Below are 18,336 nucleotides of genomic sequence, written 5' to 3'. Positions count from 1 at the left end.
CAAAGAAGTAAAAAGGAACACTCTCTTGATGCATACAAGAAATTGACTCGAGCTCAAGGGTATTATGCTAAGTGAAAAAAAGGCAGTCTCAAAAATCACATACTGTGTGATTCCACTTAACAGTGCATTCTGTAAACGACAGCATGTTATATAGAATAGATTAGTGGCTACCAGGGGTTAGACAAGGTGGGGAGAAGGGTGTTCTCCTTATGTTCACCCTATAAAGGGGTGGCATGAGGGAGCTCTTCATGATGACGGAAATTGTTCAGTATCTTCATTGTGGTGGAGGTCACACAAGTCTATACAAGTGATAAAATGGCATAGAACTAAACATGCACGTAGTACAAATGTCAGTTTCCTGGTTTTGATATTGTACTATAGTTATATAATATGACATAATGGTTAGGGAAAATTGGGGCTTCCCACATAGCTCAGTTGGCAAAGAATCTGCCTGCATTGTGGGAGACCTGGGTTCAATTCCTGGGTCAGGAAGTTTCCCTGGAGAAGGAAATGGCAACCCACTCCAGTATTCTTGCCTGGAGAATCGTATGGACAGAGGAGCCTGGCAGGCTACAGTTCATGGGATTTCAAGAGTTGGACACGACTTAGTGCTATCTTTCTTTCTTAGGGGAAATTAGGCCTCTCTGTACTATTTTTGTAACTTCCTGTGAGTCAATAATTACTTCAAAATAAAAGTTATAAACTTTACATATTTTATTTAAAAAAAATACACACACATACACCTAGGCTTCAGAGCTGTGTCCACTAGCCACAGGTTGCTCTTAAAACTAAAATTAACTAAAATAAGATTTTAGTTCCTTGGTCACACATTACTTGATCATACAAGTCATGTTTCAAATGCTCATATAGCTTCTTTATACTATAGCACAAATATAGAACATTTCCATCAATAACAGAAAGTTCAAGTGGTACTACTGCTTTAGATAAAACAGTGATGCCAGTTGCCATACATGTTAACATCTACACATTTCTTAGTGAACTATCGTAAGTTTATAAGTCAAAAGATAATAGTATGTACCAGTAAAACTTAAATGGAAAAAAGTAGATTTAATATGAGGAGAAGGCAATGGCATCCCACTCCAGTACTCTTGCCTGGAAAATCCCATGGGCTGAGGAACCTGGTAGGCTGCAGTCCATGGGGTTGCTAAGAGTGGTACATGACTGAGCAACTTCACTTTCACTTTTCACTTTCGTGCATTGGAGAAGGAAATGGCAACCCACTCCAGTGTTCTTGTCTGGAGAATCCCAGGGATGAGGGAGCCTGGTGGGCTGCTGTCTGTGGGGTCGCACAGAGTCAGACACGACTAAAGCGACTTAGCAGCAGGAGCAGCAGCAGCAGCAGCAGCAGAGTTAATATGACACTTTTAAAAGCTATCATAATTTTTGAGGTTATATCCCATATTTTAATAAGAAAAGGAAATGAAACATTTGCTTCATGTTTGAAATAGGAATAGATATTTTTTCTTTATCTGCCAAGGCAGTTGCGGTTTCTTTTCATAACTACAATACAGAATATATTGGCAATGGCCAAAATAGAAGGAGTGGACAGGTAGGGGAAATAAATATCAACAGAAAAAGTATTTTAAGTATCCCATATTTTTTTGTTATTTTCTGTCACTTGGTGACCAGTTTACCAATGGTGGCTCACTGTTGCAGAGGAAGCGTGATTTAGTGACCAGACCTTAAACCAGAATTCTATTTCTGGCTCAGAGTGACCTTGAGGAAGTGACTCTTCTCTTTCTCATAACTGACAAGCAAAATTAAAACTGACTGTTGCTCTGGTGGGCTATAGGATAAGTTATTCTAAATGATTCTAATGTTTTAGGCTAGTTATAAAATGCTTCACTTTATGAGTAGATTAGATACAAAGTTTTGAAGAGTTTAGTAATGGGAAGAGTTACATGAAGTAAAAAGAGGAAATTTGCTTTACCAGACATGAACATTTTTAAGCTTTCACTTTGAGGGTTAAAACCAAGAAAACTCAGACATAGGGGTAAAAGTTTTTCTTATTCTTTCTGAGGTTAAAATTTTGGGAAAACTTTGGGAGAATGGCAGGCAATGTGCATTTTAGAGATCAGTTGTTTCTTTTTTCAACTTTTTATTTTGTATTAGAGTATAGCTAAATAACAATGTTGTGATAGTTTCAGGTGGACAGCAAAGGGACATAGCCATACATATACATGTACCATTCTCCCCATCCAGGCTGCCACATAACATTGAGCAGGGTTCCGTATACTATACAGAAAGTCCTTGTTGGTTATTTATTTAAAATATAGCATGTTTATTAAAATATATGCTATACAGATGATCCTTATTGGTTATATGTTTAAAAAACAGCATCATCTCATGCCGATCCAAAACTCTAATAACCCTTCCTCCCATCCTTCTCCCTAAGAACCATAAGTTCATTCTCTAAGTGTGTGAGTCATTTCTGTTTTGTAGATAAGTTCATTTGTATCATTTCTTTTTAGATTGCACATATAAGGGATATCATATGGTATCTTTGCTTCTCTGTCAGTTTATTTCGCTCATGACAGTCTCTAGGTCCATCAGTGTTGCTGCAAGTGATACTGTTTCATTCTTTTAAATGGATGAGTAATATTCCATTGTATATGTGTGCTACGTCTTCTTTATCCATTCCTCTATTGATGGACATTTAGGTTGCTTCCGTGTCTTAGCTGTTGCAAAGAGTGCTGCAGTGAACATTGGGGTGCATGCCATGCTGGGTGAATCATGAACTTACATCAAGATTACTGGGAGAAATATCAACAACCTCAGATGCCAGGGTCCAGCCCCCGCAGGATCCAGGGAAACCTGAAGGAGAAACGGCATCGGCGATTGATTGAGAGAGAGACAGACAGATAAGAATGTTGTAGATAAGAAAATAGAGGAGAGAAAGAGGCTGATATTCCTTGGTTTACATAGAGAACCAATAAAACTTCAAGACAAGAAGTTTGCCCTGTTCACAGAGGCCACAGGTGCCCTCCCGGTCTCCCGAGGGAGTGAAGACGCAGAACGTCTTCCCGTTCAGGTCTTAGAAACCCAGGCAGATAAGTGAACACAGGGAGCCCCCGTGCTCCAAGGGATCAGCCTGAAAAAGAGAGGGAGAGGGGAGAGAGAGAGAGAAAGAAAGATAGAGAGGAGAAAAAAACACGGGGTGACCAAGCTTCTGCGAGGCCCAAAAGCTTTATCTTTTAAAAGCTACTTTTATACTTTGCCTTATACATAGGGGGAAATGAAAGATGCAAGGTCATACAGAGTAAGCCCAACATTACAGCAGTATTGCCCTTATCAAAACCATGATTTTTCTACATACCTTTTCCACAAAAGATGTTGTGTACAGTATCTTCTGGCCTTGGAGGCCTGTGAACATTTTATGACCCTCTTTTGATAAAGGCAGCTCAACCAGAAAACTTATTTTCCCTCAAAGTGTTTTTTCTTTATATTTCTAATCTATGTCAGCCTCAGAAAATGCCAAACAGAGTTACGTTTTTCACATAGCAAAGGTTCAGTGAGTTACAAGAAAACCAATTAGCTCAAAAGTTTGATATGGTTAAATTCAAGGCTGCACTTGTTTTTCTAGCATTCTCACTATGTTAACTAATGCATTCCCAGGTGCACAGTGGATAAGAGAAATGGGAAGCATTGGCCCAATAATGAAATCCTACATCAGCACTAGCACTACTCTAATAACTTTTAACTCTTTCAGAGGCTCTATGTTTTAGGCTTTCCGTGCTTCTCACAGTTGGGAGGCTGTAAATAATTGTATGCATAGCTGCAAGAGTCTGGATAACCTGCCAAGCAAGCTAGAATGCTAATAGAGGGGGTTTGATTTGAAATATTTCTCTCATGTCCAGGAGACTTATTAGCTATAGCCCTAAGTTGATTTTCTCCAGAGAAAAGTGGTCAGGGTTAGCCCCCTGTTAATGTCAGAGGAGTTGGTAAAAGTCATGAAACAGTAAAACAGACAGATTCTGGTTTTGGGGTAGATGCTCGAGAGAGGGTAGGGAGCCCCTTGAGTTCTGAAGCCTTGCTTAACAGTTCTCTTCCACATGACCTTGTCATGGGTAGGATCTCCCATGGCAGCTCCCGGCACTCAGATACGCAGATGATACCACTCTAATGGCAGAAAGTGAAGAGGAACTAAAGAGCCTCTTGAATGCTAAATCGCTTCAGTTGTGTCCAACTCTGTGCGACCCCATGGACTGTAGCCCACCAGGCTCCTCTGTCCATGGCATTCTCCAGCCAAGAATACAGGGAGTGGGTTGCCATTCCCTTCTCCAGGGGATCTTTCTGACCCAGGGATCAAGTTCAGGTTTTGAAGTTAAAAAGTCCAAGGTTTGAATTGCAGCTCTGCCATATAGCTTCATCACCTATACAGTGGGGCTAATTAATGCCTTTTTGTTAGGGTTGTTATGAGAAGGGTGCAAAATAATACACAGGTGTAATTACCCATGATAATATTAATTTTATCAAGACATGGAATGGAATGATTGTGGTGTTGCTGCTGCTGCTAAGTCACTTCGGTCATGTCCAACTCTGTGCAACCCCATAGACGGCAGCCCACCAGGCTCCCCCGTCCCTGGGATTCTCCAGGCAAGAACACTGGAGTGGGTTGCCATTTCCTTCTCCAATGATTGTGGTGTTAAGAGCAGATAAATAGCTTTGCCCTTTTTTTTTTAAATGAAGATTTATTTTTAGCCACATAATAATGTGTTTTTCTTTTTTGAGGGGATTACTAACTTTAGCTTTATAACAGATTGGTTGATACTATGATTCTTAAAGCTGTTCTCAATTTATTGTATGAATGAATTAATTTAAATCACTTGATTTAAAGTCAAGAGGTATAAATGTGTTTTTATAAAAACTAGCAGACCAACGTGTAGACAGAAAACTAAGGGGAATTTCATATGTATGAAATTTTATTTCAGTGCAATCCCTGTAACAGATTTCTAGAGCTATATTCACATAATATCTGAAAAAACAGTGAAAAAGTTTAGCTAATTATAAAGATATTAAAAATCTACAATGTACAATGTCAAATAGTCAGAAAATATTCCATATGAATTTTTTGTTTGCCTGCCAAACTGCTAAAACATTGAAAAAGAAGATGTCAAGAACCAGAGCCAACATACTTATTTGTGTACTTCCAGTCTGGTACACTGTAGCAGGGCAGAACAGGTCCAGTTTCAGCCAGTAGTTCACTGGCATGTGGTCAGTTTGAAGTTTCCTGCTGTACTTTTCTGAGCTAAGAGAGAAGGAACCAAAAATGCTGACATCCTCATTTGACTTCGTCGCTTATGCCTGAGCGCATAGAGCAACACTTCCTGTGCAAAACCTACCCTAACTCTGCAGAGGACACTCTCAGCTTTCAGCTGATCTGGGTGAGGATGCTGGCATAGGTTGGTGGAATTTGGAAAGTATTAGCCGTTGGATACTTCTTCACACCATATGAACATGGCATGTCTCATTATTATACCTTTCATTTCATAGAAATAAGCTTTCAAAGCTTGCAATGAAAGCTTGCAATAACAACGTTCATTGACAGGAAGAGATTGTTGCAGGCCAGTTATTAACTCTCAAAACTACCACCCCATGAAAGCAAGTTTAAGAAACACCTAATTTAGAAATAAAATGCCATGGAAATTGAACTGAAGAAAGCCTATCAGAATGTCTGAAATGTATATATCTTGTCTCTTTAATACCAATATGTCTATATCTAGGTTTCCTTAACACTCTTGATCTCAGTTTTCTTATCCATACAAAGGGAGGATTTCTAAATTTCTAAGGATTTGTAATTTTAGTGTGTGTTTCTCCAAGTAGTTTTCTCCATGTTTTGTTTTATTCTACCTATCAAAATTTCCTCAAGTACTGTCAAGTACTTTAAGGTAGTACATGACTTTCAATTCTTTCAGAAACACAATAATTTGAAGAAGTGATGTTATAAAGTTGTTCTGAGTCTGGATTATTATAGTTTGATTCTGACTATACCATCTAAACATCACATGAAAGGGAAATTAGTGTCACTATGAAAATTTTAAATCCATGTGATGGTAAACCTTAGATGTTTTGAGAAGTCTGTGTTATATATTATCTAAAACAATAACTTTGATTAGTAATTTTATCTTATAAGCATGACAAGGATGGGAAATTTGCTCATTGGTGCCTCTTCTTTAAAATTCTAATTTTTGTTTTCAACGAAGTCATTTGGGATTGCTAGTAACCTGGGAAGAGATAAAAGACTTGTTTTGGGGGAGATGGACATGGCTTTGTTATTCAGCATTTCTTATGATTTTTCTTTTCTTATGACCATGAAAAAAATTCTGAAATTCTTTAAGACCTAGTTTTCAAGGATAGTTTGTAAATTTAAAGAGTATAACTACAATTAAATCACATGCAGTTGGCCCCATCCTTCCCATTTTGCCACAGTGTTCTAGAGTTCTCTCACTACATTTTGAAATACCTTTGTGGAATTTTGAAATTTGTTACTTGCGTAGTTCTTTGAGGCTGCATCAGTGGTGGAAGGAGTTATGAAACGTAGCTCTGTACTTCCCCTTAGATAGATCTTTACCCTGTCGAACAGAAGATGTGTGCGTGACTGGTGTCTAAATGAAGAATACCTATAGATTTTACCCACAAACTGTAGATCCAGATAGTCCCTCCACAAGCAGGAATTAAGAATGATTAACCAGAAGAAAAAAAGGCACTGCTGGATGTTGTTTGAAAGGAATTCTTTATGGGAGGCTGTGAGTATTGTTTTTGCAGTTTCTATTTTTAAAATATTTTAGTTTAAAAACACTTGAACTTTTTGAGTATGCAAAGTATATGAGTAGATAAAGTAACCGGTATTTATCTCTTTGTTTACTACCAAATTATAAGTAATTTGTATCATTATTGAAAAATTATCCTGCCTCTTGTTTAGAATGGTTTCCTGCTGTGATTTTAACACAGGGGTACAGTTTTTCTTATTTTCATGGCCCAAGTACAGTTACTTGAGGTAATGACATTTCTTCCTGTGGATTCGTAGCATAGCAGTGTTCCCTGGGAGCAGTGAAAGTGAACTGTGCTGTGTGCAATCAGCGTTGACCTATCTTAGCTGAGTCTTTCTTATAGCCTCATTCCTCCTATTTCTACTACTTCCATTTCTAATATGTAAAAGCTACATTTCGACAGGTTTCTTAGAATTTATTTATGCATTTAATATTCTCTCAGTCATCAATTATTTGAGGATAAAATTCTCTTTATTTCTAAAACATCAGCAAGGTGCATTGGCAATGCAACAAAGTTAAGGATTTCTTAAAATTACCTATTATTTATTGGTCTCCAAGTCTAGTTGACTTGCATAGATCCTCCTAGCATTGTGGCTTTAATGTTCTCAGGGTCTTTCCTGTTTAACTGAAAAACCACAGTAAGTGAATGTTTTATTCATAAAAAAACATTTTAAAACATATTTTTTATTTGTAATAAGGAGACGGAAAATAAACATTTGAGTGTAACTACTGATAACATTTTGATGTGTTCTTCCCCTTTGTTGTTTGGTAAAACTGAGGTCATGATTTACATGAATTTTTAAAAATCATTCTTTCCCCTTTCCAAATAACATTAAATATTTCACACTACAAAACTTCTTAGTAAAAATTCAACAGCTATATGATATTCTGTTAAAAAGTATTACTTTAGTTAGCATATACTTTATAGTTGGATATTTAACATCTTTAAAGATTTTAGACTATAAATCAGAGAACATTACCATTTTTTAAAAATGATCTTTGCAAGATGACTTGGGGGGAAATTCCCATTGTATTTGTTTTTTCTTAACTTTGTTTGTTTATTTATCTCTGTGTTGGGTTGTGGTGTGCAGGCTTCTCTAGTAGTGGTTGGTGGGCTTAGTTTTCTCCGGGCATGTGGGATCTTAGTTTCCCCATTGGGATCAAAGCTGTGTGACTTGCATTGGAAGGTGGATTCTTTATCATTGGACCACTGAGGAAGTCCCCTCCCATTGTATTTGTATTCCTGATTTAAGACATTCATAATAGCTATACCTTAGAATTGTTTTTAAATTAATTAATTTTTTGAATGTATTATTTTTGACTGTTTGCACAGATCTTTGTTGCTGTGCATGGGCTTTTTCTAGTGGCGAGTGGAGTCTACTCCTTAGTTGAGTTGTTACGATGGTTTCAGTTGTTGCAGAGCACAGGCTCTAGGTACATGAGCTTCAGTAGTTGTATGCGCACAGGCTCCAGGTACATGGGCTTCAGTTGTTGTGGTGCTTGGGCTTAGCTGCCCTGCTGCATGTGGGGTCTTCCTGGATGAGGGATCAAACCTGAGTGCTCTGCACTGGCAGGCAGATTCTTAGCCACTGGACCACCAGTGGTCTTTAGACCACTTAGAACTTAAGGACAAGCATTGAATTAGGATTTTAAACAAATGTGTTGGATTCCATGTTTGTTTAAACTTAGGAATCACACATTTAAAAAACTTTTACTTCTGTGTGGCAGGCAGCCTATGTGCTAGCTATTTTTCAAATGTGGATGACATTGCTTTCTTCATGGACTGGGATTTATAGAATATTTGCAAATAGGTGATCACTGGTGAACACTGACAGAGAACTTCCTTAACTAAAGCAGGTTTTTTATGCCACAAGCTTCATGTGAATGGAAAAGTAACTAAATCTATACGTAGAAAGCTTGGACTATGAAAATACTAGTGCCAGGAGAAACATAGATTCACAAGACTTCAGCCAAAGCCTTTGATTTTTCCTTGTTTCACTAGCTTAGAAATGGTCTGGCCTGAGATTCTCCCAATAATTCAGCCACAAGAGAAAGAAAAAGCTTGTTGTTTTTCATTCCCATTGTGTAGAGAGGCCCCTATGTCACAGACTTGCACCAGCATGGAGTACGACCTACCTTGTGGAATGAATGGAACTGAATTTAGAGTAACTTAAAGTAACAAAGTAATATAAATTCTTTAATGTGTCTTCTATTTAAAACTTTATAGGCATGATGATAAATTTTAATGGAATACAAATAGCAAGAGTAATATGAATATACAATCAAAATATGAAAGTTTGGAGTGTTTTTCTTCAAGTAATTGTTTTGGATTGGAATATTTGATTTCAAGATTATAGGGGATTTACTTTTTTTCTTTATACTGCTTCTGCATCTACCTTGCTAGTTTAGATGGTAATATAAGTTAATACAGGGCTTCCCAGGTGACACTAGTGGTAAAGAACCTGCCTGGCAGTGCAGGAGAGTGAGAGATGTGCATTTGATCCCTGGATCGGGAAGATCCCCTGGAGGAGGGCATAGCAGTCCACTCCAGTATTCTTACCTGGAGAATCCCATGGACAGAGGAGCCTGACAGGCTATAGTCCACGGGGTCTCACAGAGTCAGACATGACTGAAGGCAACTTAACATGCATAAAATACCCGACTTTTCTTCATGAATGAGTAAAATTTTAGTGAACATGTGTTACACTTAGAAATAGTCATTTCTCCTAATTTTTATTGTAACTTTAAAATTTAGGATTTTTTTGCTATTAAATACCAGATTATATATATATACACACACACATATATATATATATATATGCAGATGCTTTACCCTCTGAGCCACCAGGGAAATATAGATACATATATTTTATATTAAAAATAAGTCAAAATAGGATTTATTATCAGACTTGTAGTTTTTATTCTCCAATGGTAAGTATGAATAGATTTATTTGGCTCAGAGGTTAAAGCATCTGCCTGGAATGCGGGAGACCCGGGTTTGACCCCTGGGTTGGGAAGATCCCCTGGAGAAGGAAATGGCAACCCACTCCAGTACTCTTGCCTGGAGAATCCCTTGGAGGGAGGAGCCTGGTAGACTACAGTCCATGGGGTCGTAAAAAGTCGGACATGACTGAGCGGCTTCACACTCACACACATAAGACCAAAGGAAACTCAGAATTAGGCTGAAAGCCACTGTAGTTCAAGGGTTTTTTTCTTTGCCCACATTTTTTTTTTTAAGCCATCCCAACCTACATATGCTTCTTCAGAGTGTGCATATAGTGCTCACAGCATCCTCAGAATCAGCTTTGAAATGGAACCAACTGGACTTCTGTCCCGCTGTTTATATACTTCTTGGTGCTTCTCCAACCCATTTGTTTTCATCTTCCCAACTCATTTGATCCTGTGGCATTAGGGCCAACAGCTGCAATTGGTCCATAAAGTAGCTGAATAATAAAATGCTATAATCTGATCGTTGTAGTTTTCATGATGACTGAGTTGGTAACAGCAGTGCTACAGATTTGTTTGGCAGGTCAGGGGAAACATCATCTTTATTTTACCAGAAGAAAGTTTATGTATAAGAAGGATTGGTAATTGATCCTGAGTGGTATAATTGTATCTCCTGAATCCTAGTCTTATTGTTTACTGAGTACCTGTTAGACACAGTACTTTGTATTGTATGCACATTCTTTCTAATCCTCAGAATAAGCTTGTAAGAACTGTGATATGACCTTAATTTTCTGGTGGAGAAAGCAGACTCTATAAGGTTATAACCCTTATCAACATATTCAGTGTTACAGCAGCATTATAGTATTACCTGGAATTCAAATCCAAGATCATGCCTCCAAAGCTTGTGACCTATCCATTGCATATTGTAGCAGTAGGTTTTTCTAAATTGTGAATAGTATTTTATATCCATTTTGCTGTTAATGGACATTAACTACTATGATGAAAGTTTCTGTGCACATTATTGTACATCATTTAGTGGAATTGTTGCAAGTGTGTATGTTCAGCTTTAGGAGATGTTACCTAAAGGTTTTCCATAGTGGTTTTAGTGTGTGAATATTCTAATTCCCCTTCCTAGCCAGTACTTTATCTAAAACAATTTTAGTCATGTGGCAGGTATATCATTTTGTGATTTTAATTTGCATGTCTCTGATTAATAATTTGCATGTCTCTGATAATAATTTTTATATGCTTATTGGAGACCTTTCATGAAGTTCCCAGTTGAGATTTTTGTCCATTAAAAAATAGGTTAAGAGCCAAAAATAAAAAGAGTGAAAAAGAAGCATTTAATATAATGTTGTACAGTGATAAGTGCTATTAAATACCAAAGACCAAAGCGCTGGGATTACTAGAAAGTGACAAAAATGGGATTGTGAGGAGAGAAAGGCCCACCTGAGAAAGTGGCATCAAAGTGCAGATTTGCATGAAATGTGTTATGGAAGGAAGAGGAAAATCTGGATAAAACATATGAAGCAGAGGGAACTGCAAGTGCAAGGGACTTGAAGAACTTGACAAGGAAGTATTTAAATTCCTATACAACTTTCAGCTTATGAGGGAAGGTAACAAGGCCTTTACTTTTACTCACCTCCAACTGTACACTCAGTAAGGTATTATTTGGCTTGTTTTCTTCTAATAAAGATGAAAAGCCTTCTATTCAGTCACTGGGGTTCCATGTTTGAACTAGCAACTTCATGTTTTGCCTACTAATTGCTGTATAATATCTAAACATATTTATGTTTTATGAATGTTTTATGATATGTTTTATGAATGTTTATTCAGTAAATATTTATTAGACAGCCCTGATTGATTGGATGTGATGGAGGAGGGAGAAGAGTTGCTGATTAAAGCAAAGAAGAGAGGAGTTTACTGGAGAGAGTCCTAAAGAAGCAGGAGAGTTAGCTGTGAAGGCGCCCGGGAGGAAAGAATGTGAAAAATGAAAATGCGGTCACCACTGTCAGATGCTCCCAGAGAAGTATGGGGTAGGAGGGGTGGGCTGCTGATTGCAGTGGCCTGCTGACCTTTGTGGAAGCAGGATCAGGTCTGTGTTTGTCAGACAGGTGGGCTAAAGGGGAGGTGAGGAAATGGAGACAGTGACCTGGGGTTCCCAAGTTTTGAGAAGTATAAACAAGAAAAAGGATGAGATTAGATAGCTTGAGAAGAATATGGATGGAACCAAGAGCTTTTTGTTTTATTTTGGGTTTTGAGGGGTTTTGTTTTTTGGAAGAGACTTCAGTGTTTGGGTTTTTTTTCCCTCATGACAGGAAGTCATCCTTTGCTGTTCTTGGCTCAGAACAAACAGTTGTGTCTCCCTCCCTCCTGCCCTTTTAAACTTGTTTAAAACTTCTTACAACTATATACTTTTCTATGTATTCCAAGAAGATTCACCTTTGCGATCTCATTGATCTTCTTGAGAGGGAGGTACCAAATATTATGCCTGTTTCTTAGATGAAAGCCTCAAAGCTCAGAGCTTGTAGCTGAGAAGTCATTCCACTGATAACTTGTGGGGCAAGAATATTTGTAAGTATACCTTGCCTTGCTCAGAGTTTGGGAATCTGTGTTTACAGCATTAACTAACGTTGATTTGCCCCTTATTCAAGTGGTTGTCCTCTGGTTACCCCAGAAAAAAACTAAATGTTTAGATATAATTTATAGGTCAGATTAAGAAGCTTTCCCAAATACCCCTTTACTTCCCCCCTGCCCACACACCCCTCTCACCCATCTGTGCACACTCCTATATCACACACACACCACTCATCCCACATACATACCTCTGCCACCCACACAACCCACAAATGTTCACAATTGGATACACTTTAGTCCTTGCCCACAAAAGTAGGCTACTTTTCTCTTTCTGCGGTTTGGATTTGGGGTAAAAAAAGTAACTAGGTTAGAAAGAATTAATTTTATGAGCTCAGATTAGAGACTGTAAATACAATCATACCTTGTTTTCTTATGCTTTACTTTATTGCACTTTGCAGATACTGCCTTTTTATTTTTATTTTTTTTTACAAACTGAAGGTTTGTGGTAACCCTGTATTGTCAGATGATGGTTAGCAGTTTTTAACAATAAAGTATTTTTAAATTCAAGTATGTACATTGTTATTGCACACTTAATAGACTACACTATAGTGGAACCATAACTTTTATATGTGTCAGGATACCAAAAATTCGTATGACTTGCTTTATTGCTATGGTCTGGAACCAAAACTGTAATATCTCAGAGGGAAGTCTGTAAATCCCTAGGCTTCAACAATAAGGGTTCAGTTGATCATTCAGTTTTTACTGAATTTGCTTTCATTCTTCAAAGAAAACCCTGTAGAATACTAAACAGTTTTTGCATAAATTTGATCTAGAGCAATAGTTGTATGCTTTGGTCCTTAAGGATATTTTTTAAGTTTCGAGGATTAACTGTTCAGCCTTGGATTTTTATGCGCACAAAACTGGGATTGATACAATTTTCATTGTAGCCTGATCTCAGTCTCTAAAGTATGAAAAAGAACATTCATAATGTTGATATTTTGGTTGTTTTTACAGAATGATGTTTGTGTGATATATTTTTTTCACTTAACCTAGTCCTAAAGTGCTACACTCAATATGCCAGCAAATTTGGAAAACTCAGCTGTGGCCACAGGACTGAAAAGGTCAGTTTTCATTCCAATCCCAAAGAAGGGCAATACCAAAGAATCCTTAAACTACTGCACAGTTGTACTCATTTCATATGCTAGCAAAGTAATGCTCAAGGTTCTTCAAGCTAGACTTTAACAGTACATGAACCAAGAATTCCCACGTGGTCAAGCTGGATTTAGAAAAGGCAGAGGAACCACAGATCAAATTGTCAACGTCTGTTGGATCATAGAAAAAGCAAGAGAATTCCAGAAAAACATCTAGTTTTGCTTTAGTGACTATGCTAAAGCCTTTGACTGTGTGGATCACAATAAGCTCTAGAAAATTCTTAAAGAGATGGGAATACCAGACCACCTTACCTGCCTCCTGAAAAATCTGTATGCAGGTCAAGAAGCAATAGTTAGAACCAGACATGAAACAAAGGACTGGTTCAAAATTTGGAAAGGAGTATGTCAAAGCTGTATATTGTCACCCTGCTTATTTAACTTATATGCAGAGTACATCATGCAAAACTCAAGGCTGGATGAAGCACAAGCTAGAATCAAGATTGCCGGGAAAAATATCAATAACCTCAGTTATGCAGGTGATACCACCCTTATGGCAGAAAGCAAAGAGGAACTAAAGAGCCTCTTGATGAAGGTGAAAGAGGAGAGTGAAAAAGCTGACTTAGAACTCAGCATTCAAAAAACGAAGATCATGGCATCCAATTCCATCACTTCATGGCAAACAGATGGGGAAACAATGGGAACAGTGATAGTCAACAGGGTGACTGAACAACAAGTGCTAGACATCTTTCCCAGTTGTAAGTGCCTTTCTAACCCTCATCTCCCGAAGAGGTGAAAGTCTTTGTATTTTGAACATATTAAAAACTCATCAAGAGAAGGAACTCAGTGTCTCCTTTTTTTGTGTGTTCGGAGTTTAGGTTAGAACTTTTGCAAATTGTAGATGCTCAATAAGTCTTGTTTATAGAACATTCTTTGTTCTTAATCCTTTTCCCACTTGTCACAAATATTTGAAAAAATATAGTCACTATATAGTTAATATTAGCATATATATTATGTTCCCGGAGAAGGAAATGGCAACCCATTCCGGTATTCACATCTGGAAAATCCCATGGATGGAGGAGCCTGCTGGGCTATGATCCATGGGGTTGCAAAAGGGTTGGACATGACTCAGTGACTAAACATATGTTATATATATGTACTCAACATAGAGAGTCTTCCCTTGTGTATATTTCAGAAAGTTTCTTAGACAAAGATAAAAGAATTAAAACATCTAGAGTCCAATTTAAATGCATCACTTACTGAAAGAATGTGGGTAAGGATGAATGTGGAAGGCAGAAGACTAGGACCCAGTTATTTGTATACTTTCCTCCCTCCTCTGTTTTAGAATCAATATTAAATATCTGAAAAGACAGGGAATTTTACCCTAATGAAGATAGCAGTAATCTAATGATGTGAAAAATTGGATCCCATTATTCTCATTTGGCTGAGATATAATATCCTTTTAATTTTAATTAAAAAAATCCCTGGGGCATTGGTAGAATTGGATTAGAGTCCTGATGGTTGGAGTTTGATGAAAAAAGGGCTAGCACTGTGAAACTCCCTAATGTAGACTTACCCTCAACACTTTTTTCTTTGCAGTATGGTAGCTGGACGGGTCCTAGAAAGGAAAGTACTGCTGCTATGCTAACCATGTCAGAGGAATGATTGACAATTAAAAGAAAATGCTTTCATCAAATCAGGCTAGATTGTTTCTCCGTCATTGTCTTTTCTTTGTTGTTGTTTTTAAAGAAAGTCCTCTCTTTTTTAAATTTCGTATTTGTTTGTTTTTGACTGTGCTGGGTCTGCGTTGCTGCGTGCAGACTTTCTCTTGTGGTGAGTGGGGACTGCTCTCTAGTTGCGGTGCGTGGGCTTCTCTTTGCAGTGGCTTCTCTTATTGCAGAGCATAGGCTCTAGGGTGCACGGGCTCAGTAGTTGTGGCGCACAGGCTTAGTTCCCTCGAGGCACGTGGAATCTTCCTGGAGCAGGGATTGAACCCATGTCCCCAGCATTGGTAGGTGGATTCTTAGCTACTGGACCACCAGGGGAATCCTGTTTTGTTCTGGTTTGGGCCATGCAGTGCAGCTTATAGACATTAGTTCCCCACCAGGGATTGAACCTGGACTATAGCAGTGAAAGTGTTGAGTCCTAACCATTGAACCACCAGAGAATTCCCTAGTCCATCATTGTTAAGACCTTACAAACTGGACAGAGAAGTTCCTTTTATTTCAGTGTTGTTGTTGTTTTTTTTGCTTTTGCTTGTGAGGTACTTTGTACCTTACAAATGTGTATTTTTGCTCTAAATCTTCTTTAAAGAACTTGTTGCAAAAGAAAAAACAGTCAAATAAAAAAAACTTACATAGAATGTTAAGCAAAAATACAAAATTCTGTGTTTTTAGACAAAATAATTTGAGTTTGTAACACAATGAAACTAATTTGTGAACACATTGAGAGTAATTTGAGTCTGTTTCATATTCACAGACAAAGCCCTAACAATATCCAGTCACCTCATAATATAAGCTACTTGTCAAAAAGCAGTTTCAGCAAGGAAAAGAGAATGTGGCAAGATCAGAACTGGTGTCAGTGTTACTCAAATTGTATCTACCTGGGGCATCTTTGTGCAGGTACCATTGCCATCTCACCTGGTACTTTAGTAATACCCGCTGCTCAGAATTTTCCGTCTTACCACACCCAAGGATTGTACCCAGAAACTTTTACTGTGCCATTTCATTCTGGAAAATAAACATTTGTTCTTGCCTTTGTAGTGCTTTTTCCTCCTTTTCCACTGAAATTAGTAAGGATGAAGAGGAACCGTCCTTCCAATATTCATTCTCGTTATTTTAGAATGGTAGAGATCTTTGAAGATGATCTAACTCAGCTCTCTTATTCTGCAGTTAAAATGCACAGGACCAGAGAGGGCAATGGCTTGCCATGTCATACCAGTGGCTAAGCAGGGACTAGAGTCCAGGTTTCTTAAATTTTAAACAGTGGTTCTACCACTGAGCTTTGCAAAAGCTAAGGACTTGAAAACTTCCTTACAAAAATATGTGTCTGTGTGCAGATTCAGTAGTGAAGGGAGATAGAATAGTACTCCTAGGGTTATTTGATCACTGCTTAACTGACACAGTAACTATTGTAACAGCTTGTAGGCAACATTGCCAACTGCCCAGTATTTGAAGAAGATATCAGGCTTCACTGTTCCCAACAACTTTATATCTTGAGAACCTTTATGGGGATTATTGACTCTTTGTCACGTGCCCTACAGCTTAAGTATGGGGACCCTATTATTAGACTCTGAGCAGTGTGGCTTAAGGCGCTATTGTGGAGACAATGGCAGAACAGCCAGAGGTGAACTTGGAGCTAAAAAGGACACTACTGCTTACTTGCTTTTCTTAGATCTGTTTTTTTTTTTTTCCTTTCTGAGTGATTCCCACAGAATCAGTTTCCTAGAAGTAGTGAGCTAGATTCATTTTCATTTTTTTCTATTGTCTTGATCGTAGATCCACCCAAGAATATAGTGAGATAAACTTTGAAAAATACATGTAGGAAGAATAAATATTACTTCTAGAAAATTATCATTTATGACATTAAGATTTTTGGAAAACAGACAAAGGAAAATACCAGTAAAATCTCTTCTTCACAATTGCTCTTATAATTTTGAGATAGGTAGGCTTAGGCTTTGGTTTCTAAGAATCTCTCGTTTTTTATTGCAGTTGTTCATAGCAAATGCTCAGTTATGTACTTTTTCCCCTGTGCTTCCAGGAGGTAGTGTGGCGTAATGATCAGACCCGAGCTTTGGCCTCACTGGAGATTCTAGTCTCAGCAGTGAGATGTAGGGCAAAGAACTTAGTTTCTGAGTCTCGGTTTCCATGACCAAAAAATTATGATAGTAATACCTACTTCATAATCCCTGTGAGATTTAAATAAAATATTTATGAATGCTTATTATAGTTCCTAGCACAGACGAGGGACTCAGCAAATAGAATATCATTATTAGTATACCAGCTGACATTTCCCTTATGCCCTATAGTTCTTGTGACCATATTTTTAATAATTTCATGATATTCTATCAAGTTGAGTATATTCCAGTTTGGGTAACCATTCATCTATTATTAGATTCTTGTTTCCTCTAAATTTGCCATAGAATAAAAAGTTTTTCAGCAAGCTGCTATTCATTCAGCAGATTCCGTAAATACTATGTATAAGGACCTTTGCTTGACAGAGCTCAGAGTGGAAAAGTCCCTAGCTTTGAGGGGCTCTCGGTTTGTAAGTGGAGATACGCGAAGAGAATCTCTGGCCTGTGGTAAATGTTGTCACTGTCCAAGTTACTGAAAAAGTGCTGAGAAGAGGACAGAATGTGAGATTCTGCTTAGAGAGCCTCACGGAAAGCAAGGGGGGGGTTGTGGGAGAGGAATCAAGTGATGGAGGTGAGGTGCAGGTTATTAAGGGCTTTTAAATCTTTAAACAGAATACAACATTTATCCGCAGTGCAAGGGAAAGTCAGTTTTGAGAAGAGAATTCGCATAATCTGCTTAGGTTTTATAGCCTATACAAGGCGAAGTGGAAGTAGAGAGTTTAATTAGGAAATTATTAAGGAATCTAGGAGAGAGATGGTATGTCTTCGACCAGGTGGGAGTGGTGGAGGTGGTAAGAAGTGGCCATATTGGAAGAAATAGCCCACATCATGAGCTGTCAGGTTGGATGTGAAGATGTCAAAGAAAGAGAAAAGTCAAAGATGGGCTCTCAGGCATTCAGCTTGAGTGACTGGAAGAGTGGGGTTGCTGTTTCCAAAAACAAGGAAGGATGCAGGAGGAGCCGATTTGGAGGAGAAATTAGGAGTTAAGTTTTGGGGTGCTATGTTCAAGATTTTTATTAAA

The 18,336-nt window shown here is 38.0% G+C and overlaps 1 protein-coding gene across 8 annotated transcripts in view; it reads left to right on the top strand.

Annotated features, from left to right (window-relative positions):
• FGD4 (FYVE, RhoGEF and PH domain containing 4) overlaps positions 1-18,336 on the top strand; it is a 289,247-nt gene that overhangs the window by 79,136 nt on the left and 191,775 nt on the right. For 2 of the 8 annotated variants that reach the window (XR_011256104.1, XM_069585365.1), the window contains exon 1: positions 6,506-6,767. The exons of 1 other annotated variant lie outside the window; for it this stretch is intronic. Coding sequence is in view for 2 of the 7 variants with exons in the window: in XM_069585365.1 (XP_069441466.1) it covers positions 6,758-6,767 (10 nt within the window). In the remaining 5 variants the exon portion in view is untranslated. Of the gene's footprint in view, positions 1-4,760; positions 6,768-11,591; positions 12,312-13,328; positions 13,436-18,336 lie in introns of those variants that run through there. 5 more of the 8 variants (XM_069585368.1, XM_069585363.1, XM_069585369.1 and 2 more) reach the window with 5 other exon arrangements.

The sequence above is a fragment of the Ovis canadensis genome, chromosome 3, assembly GCF_042477335.2.
Source record: "Ovis canadensis isolate MfBH-ARS-UI-01 breed Bighorn chromosome 3, ARS-UI_OviCan_v2, whole genome shotgun sequence".
Lineage (NCBI taxonomy): Eukaryota > Metazoa > Chordata > Mammalia > Artiodactyla > Bovidae > Ovis > Ovis canadensis.
This window is presented reverse-complemented; position numbering and strand designations above follow the sequence as displayed.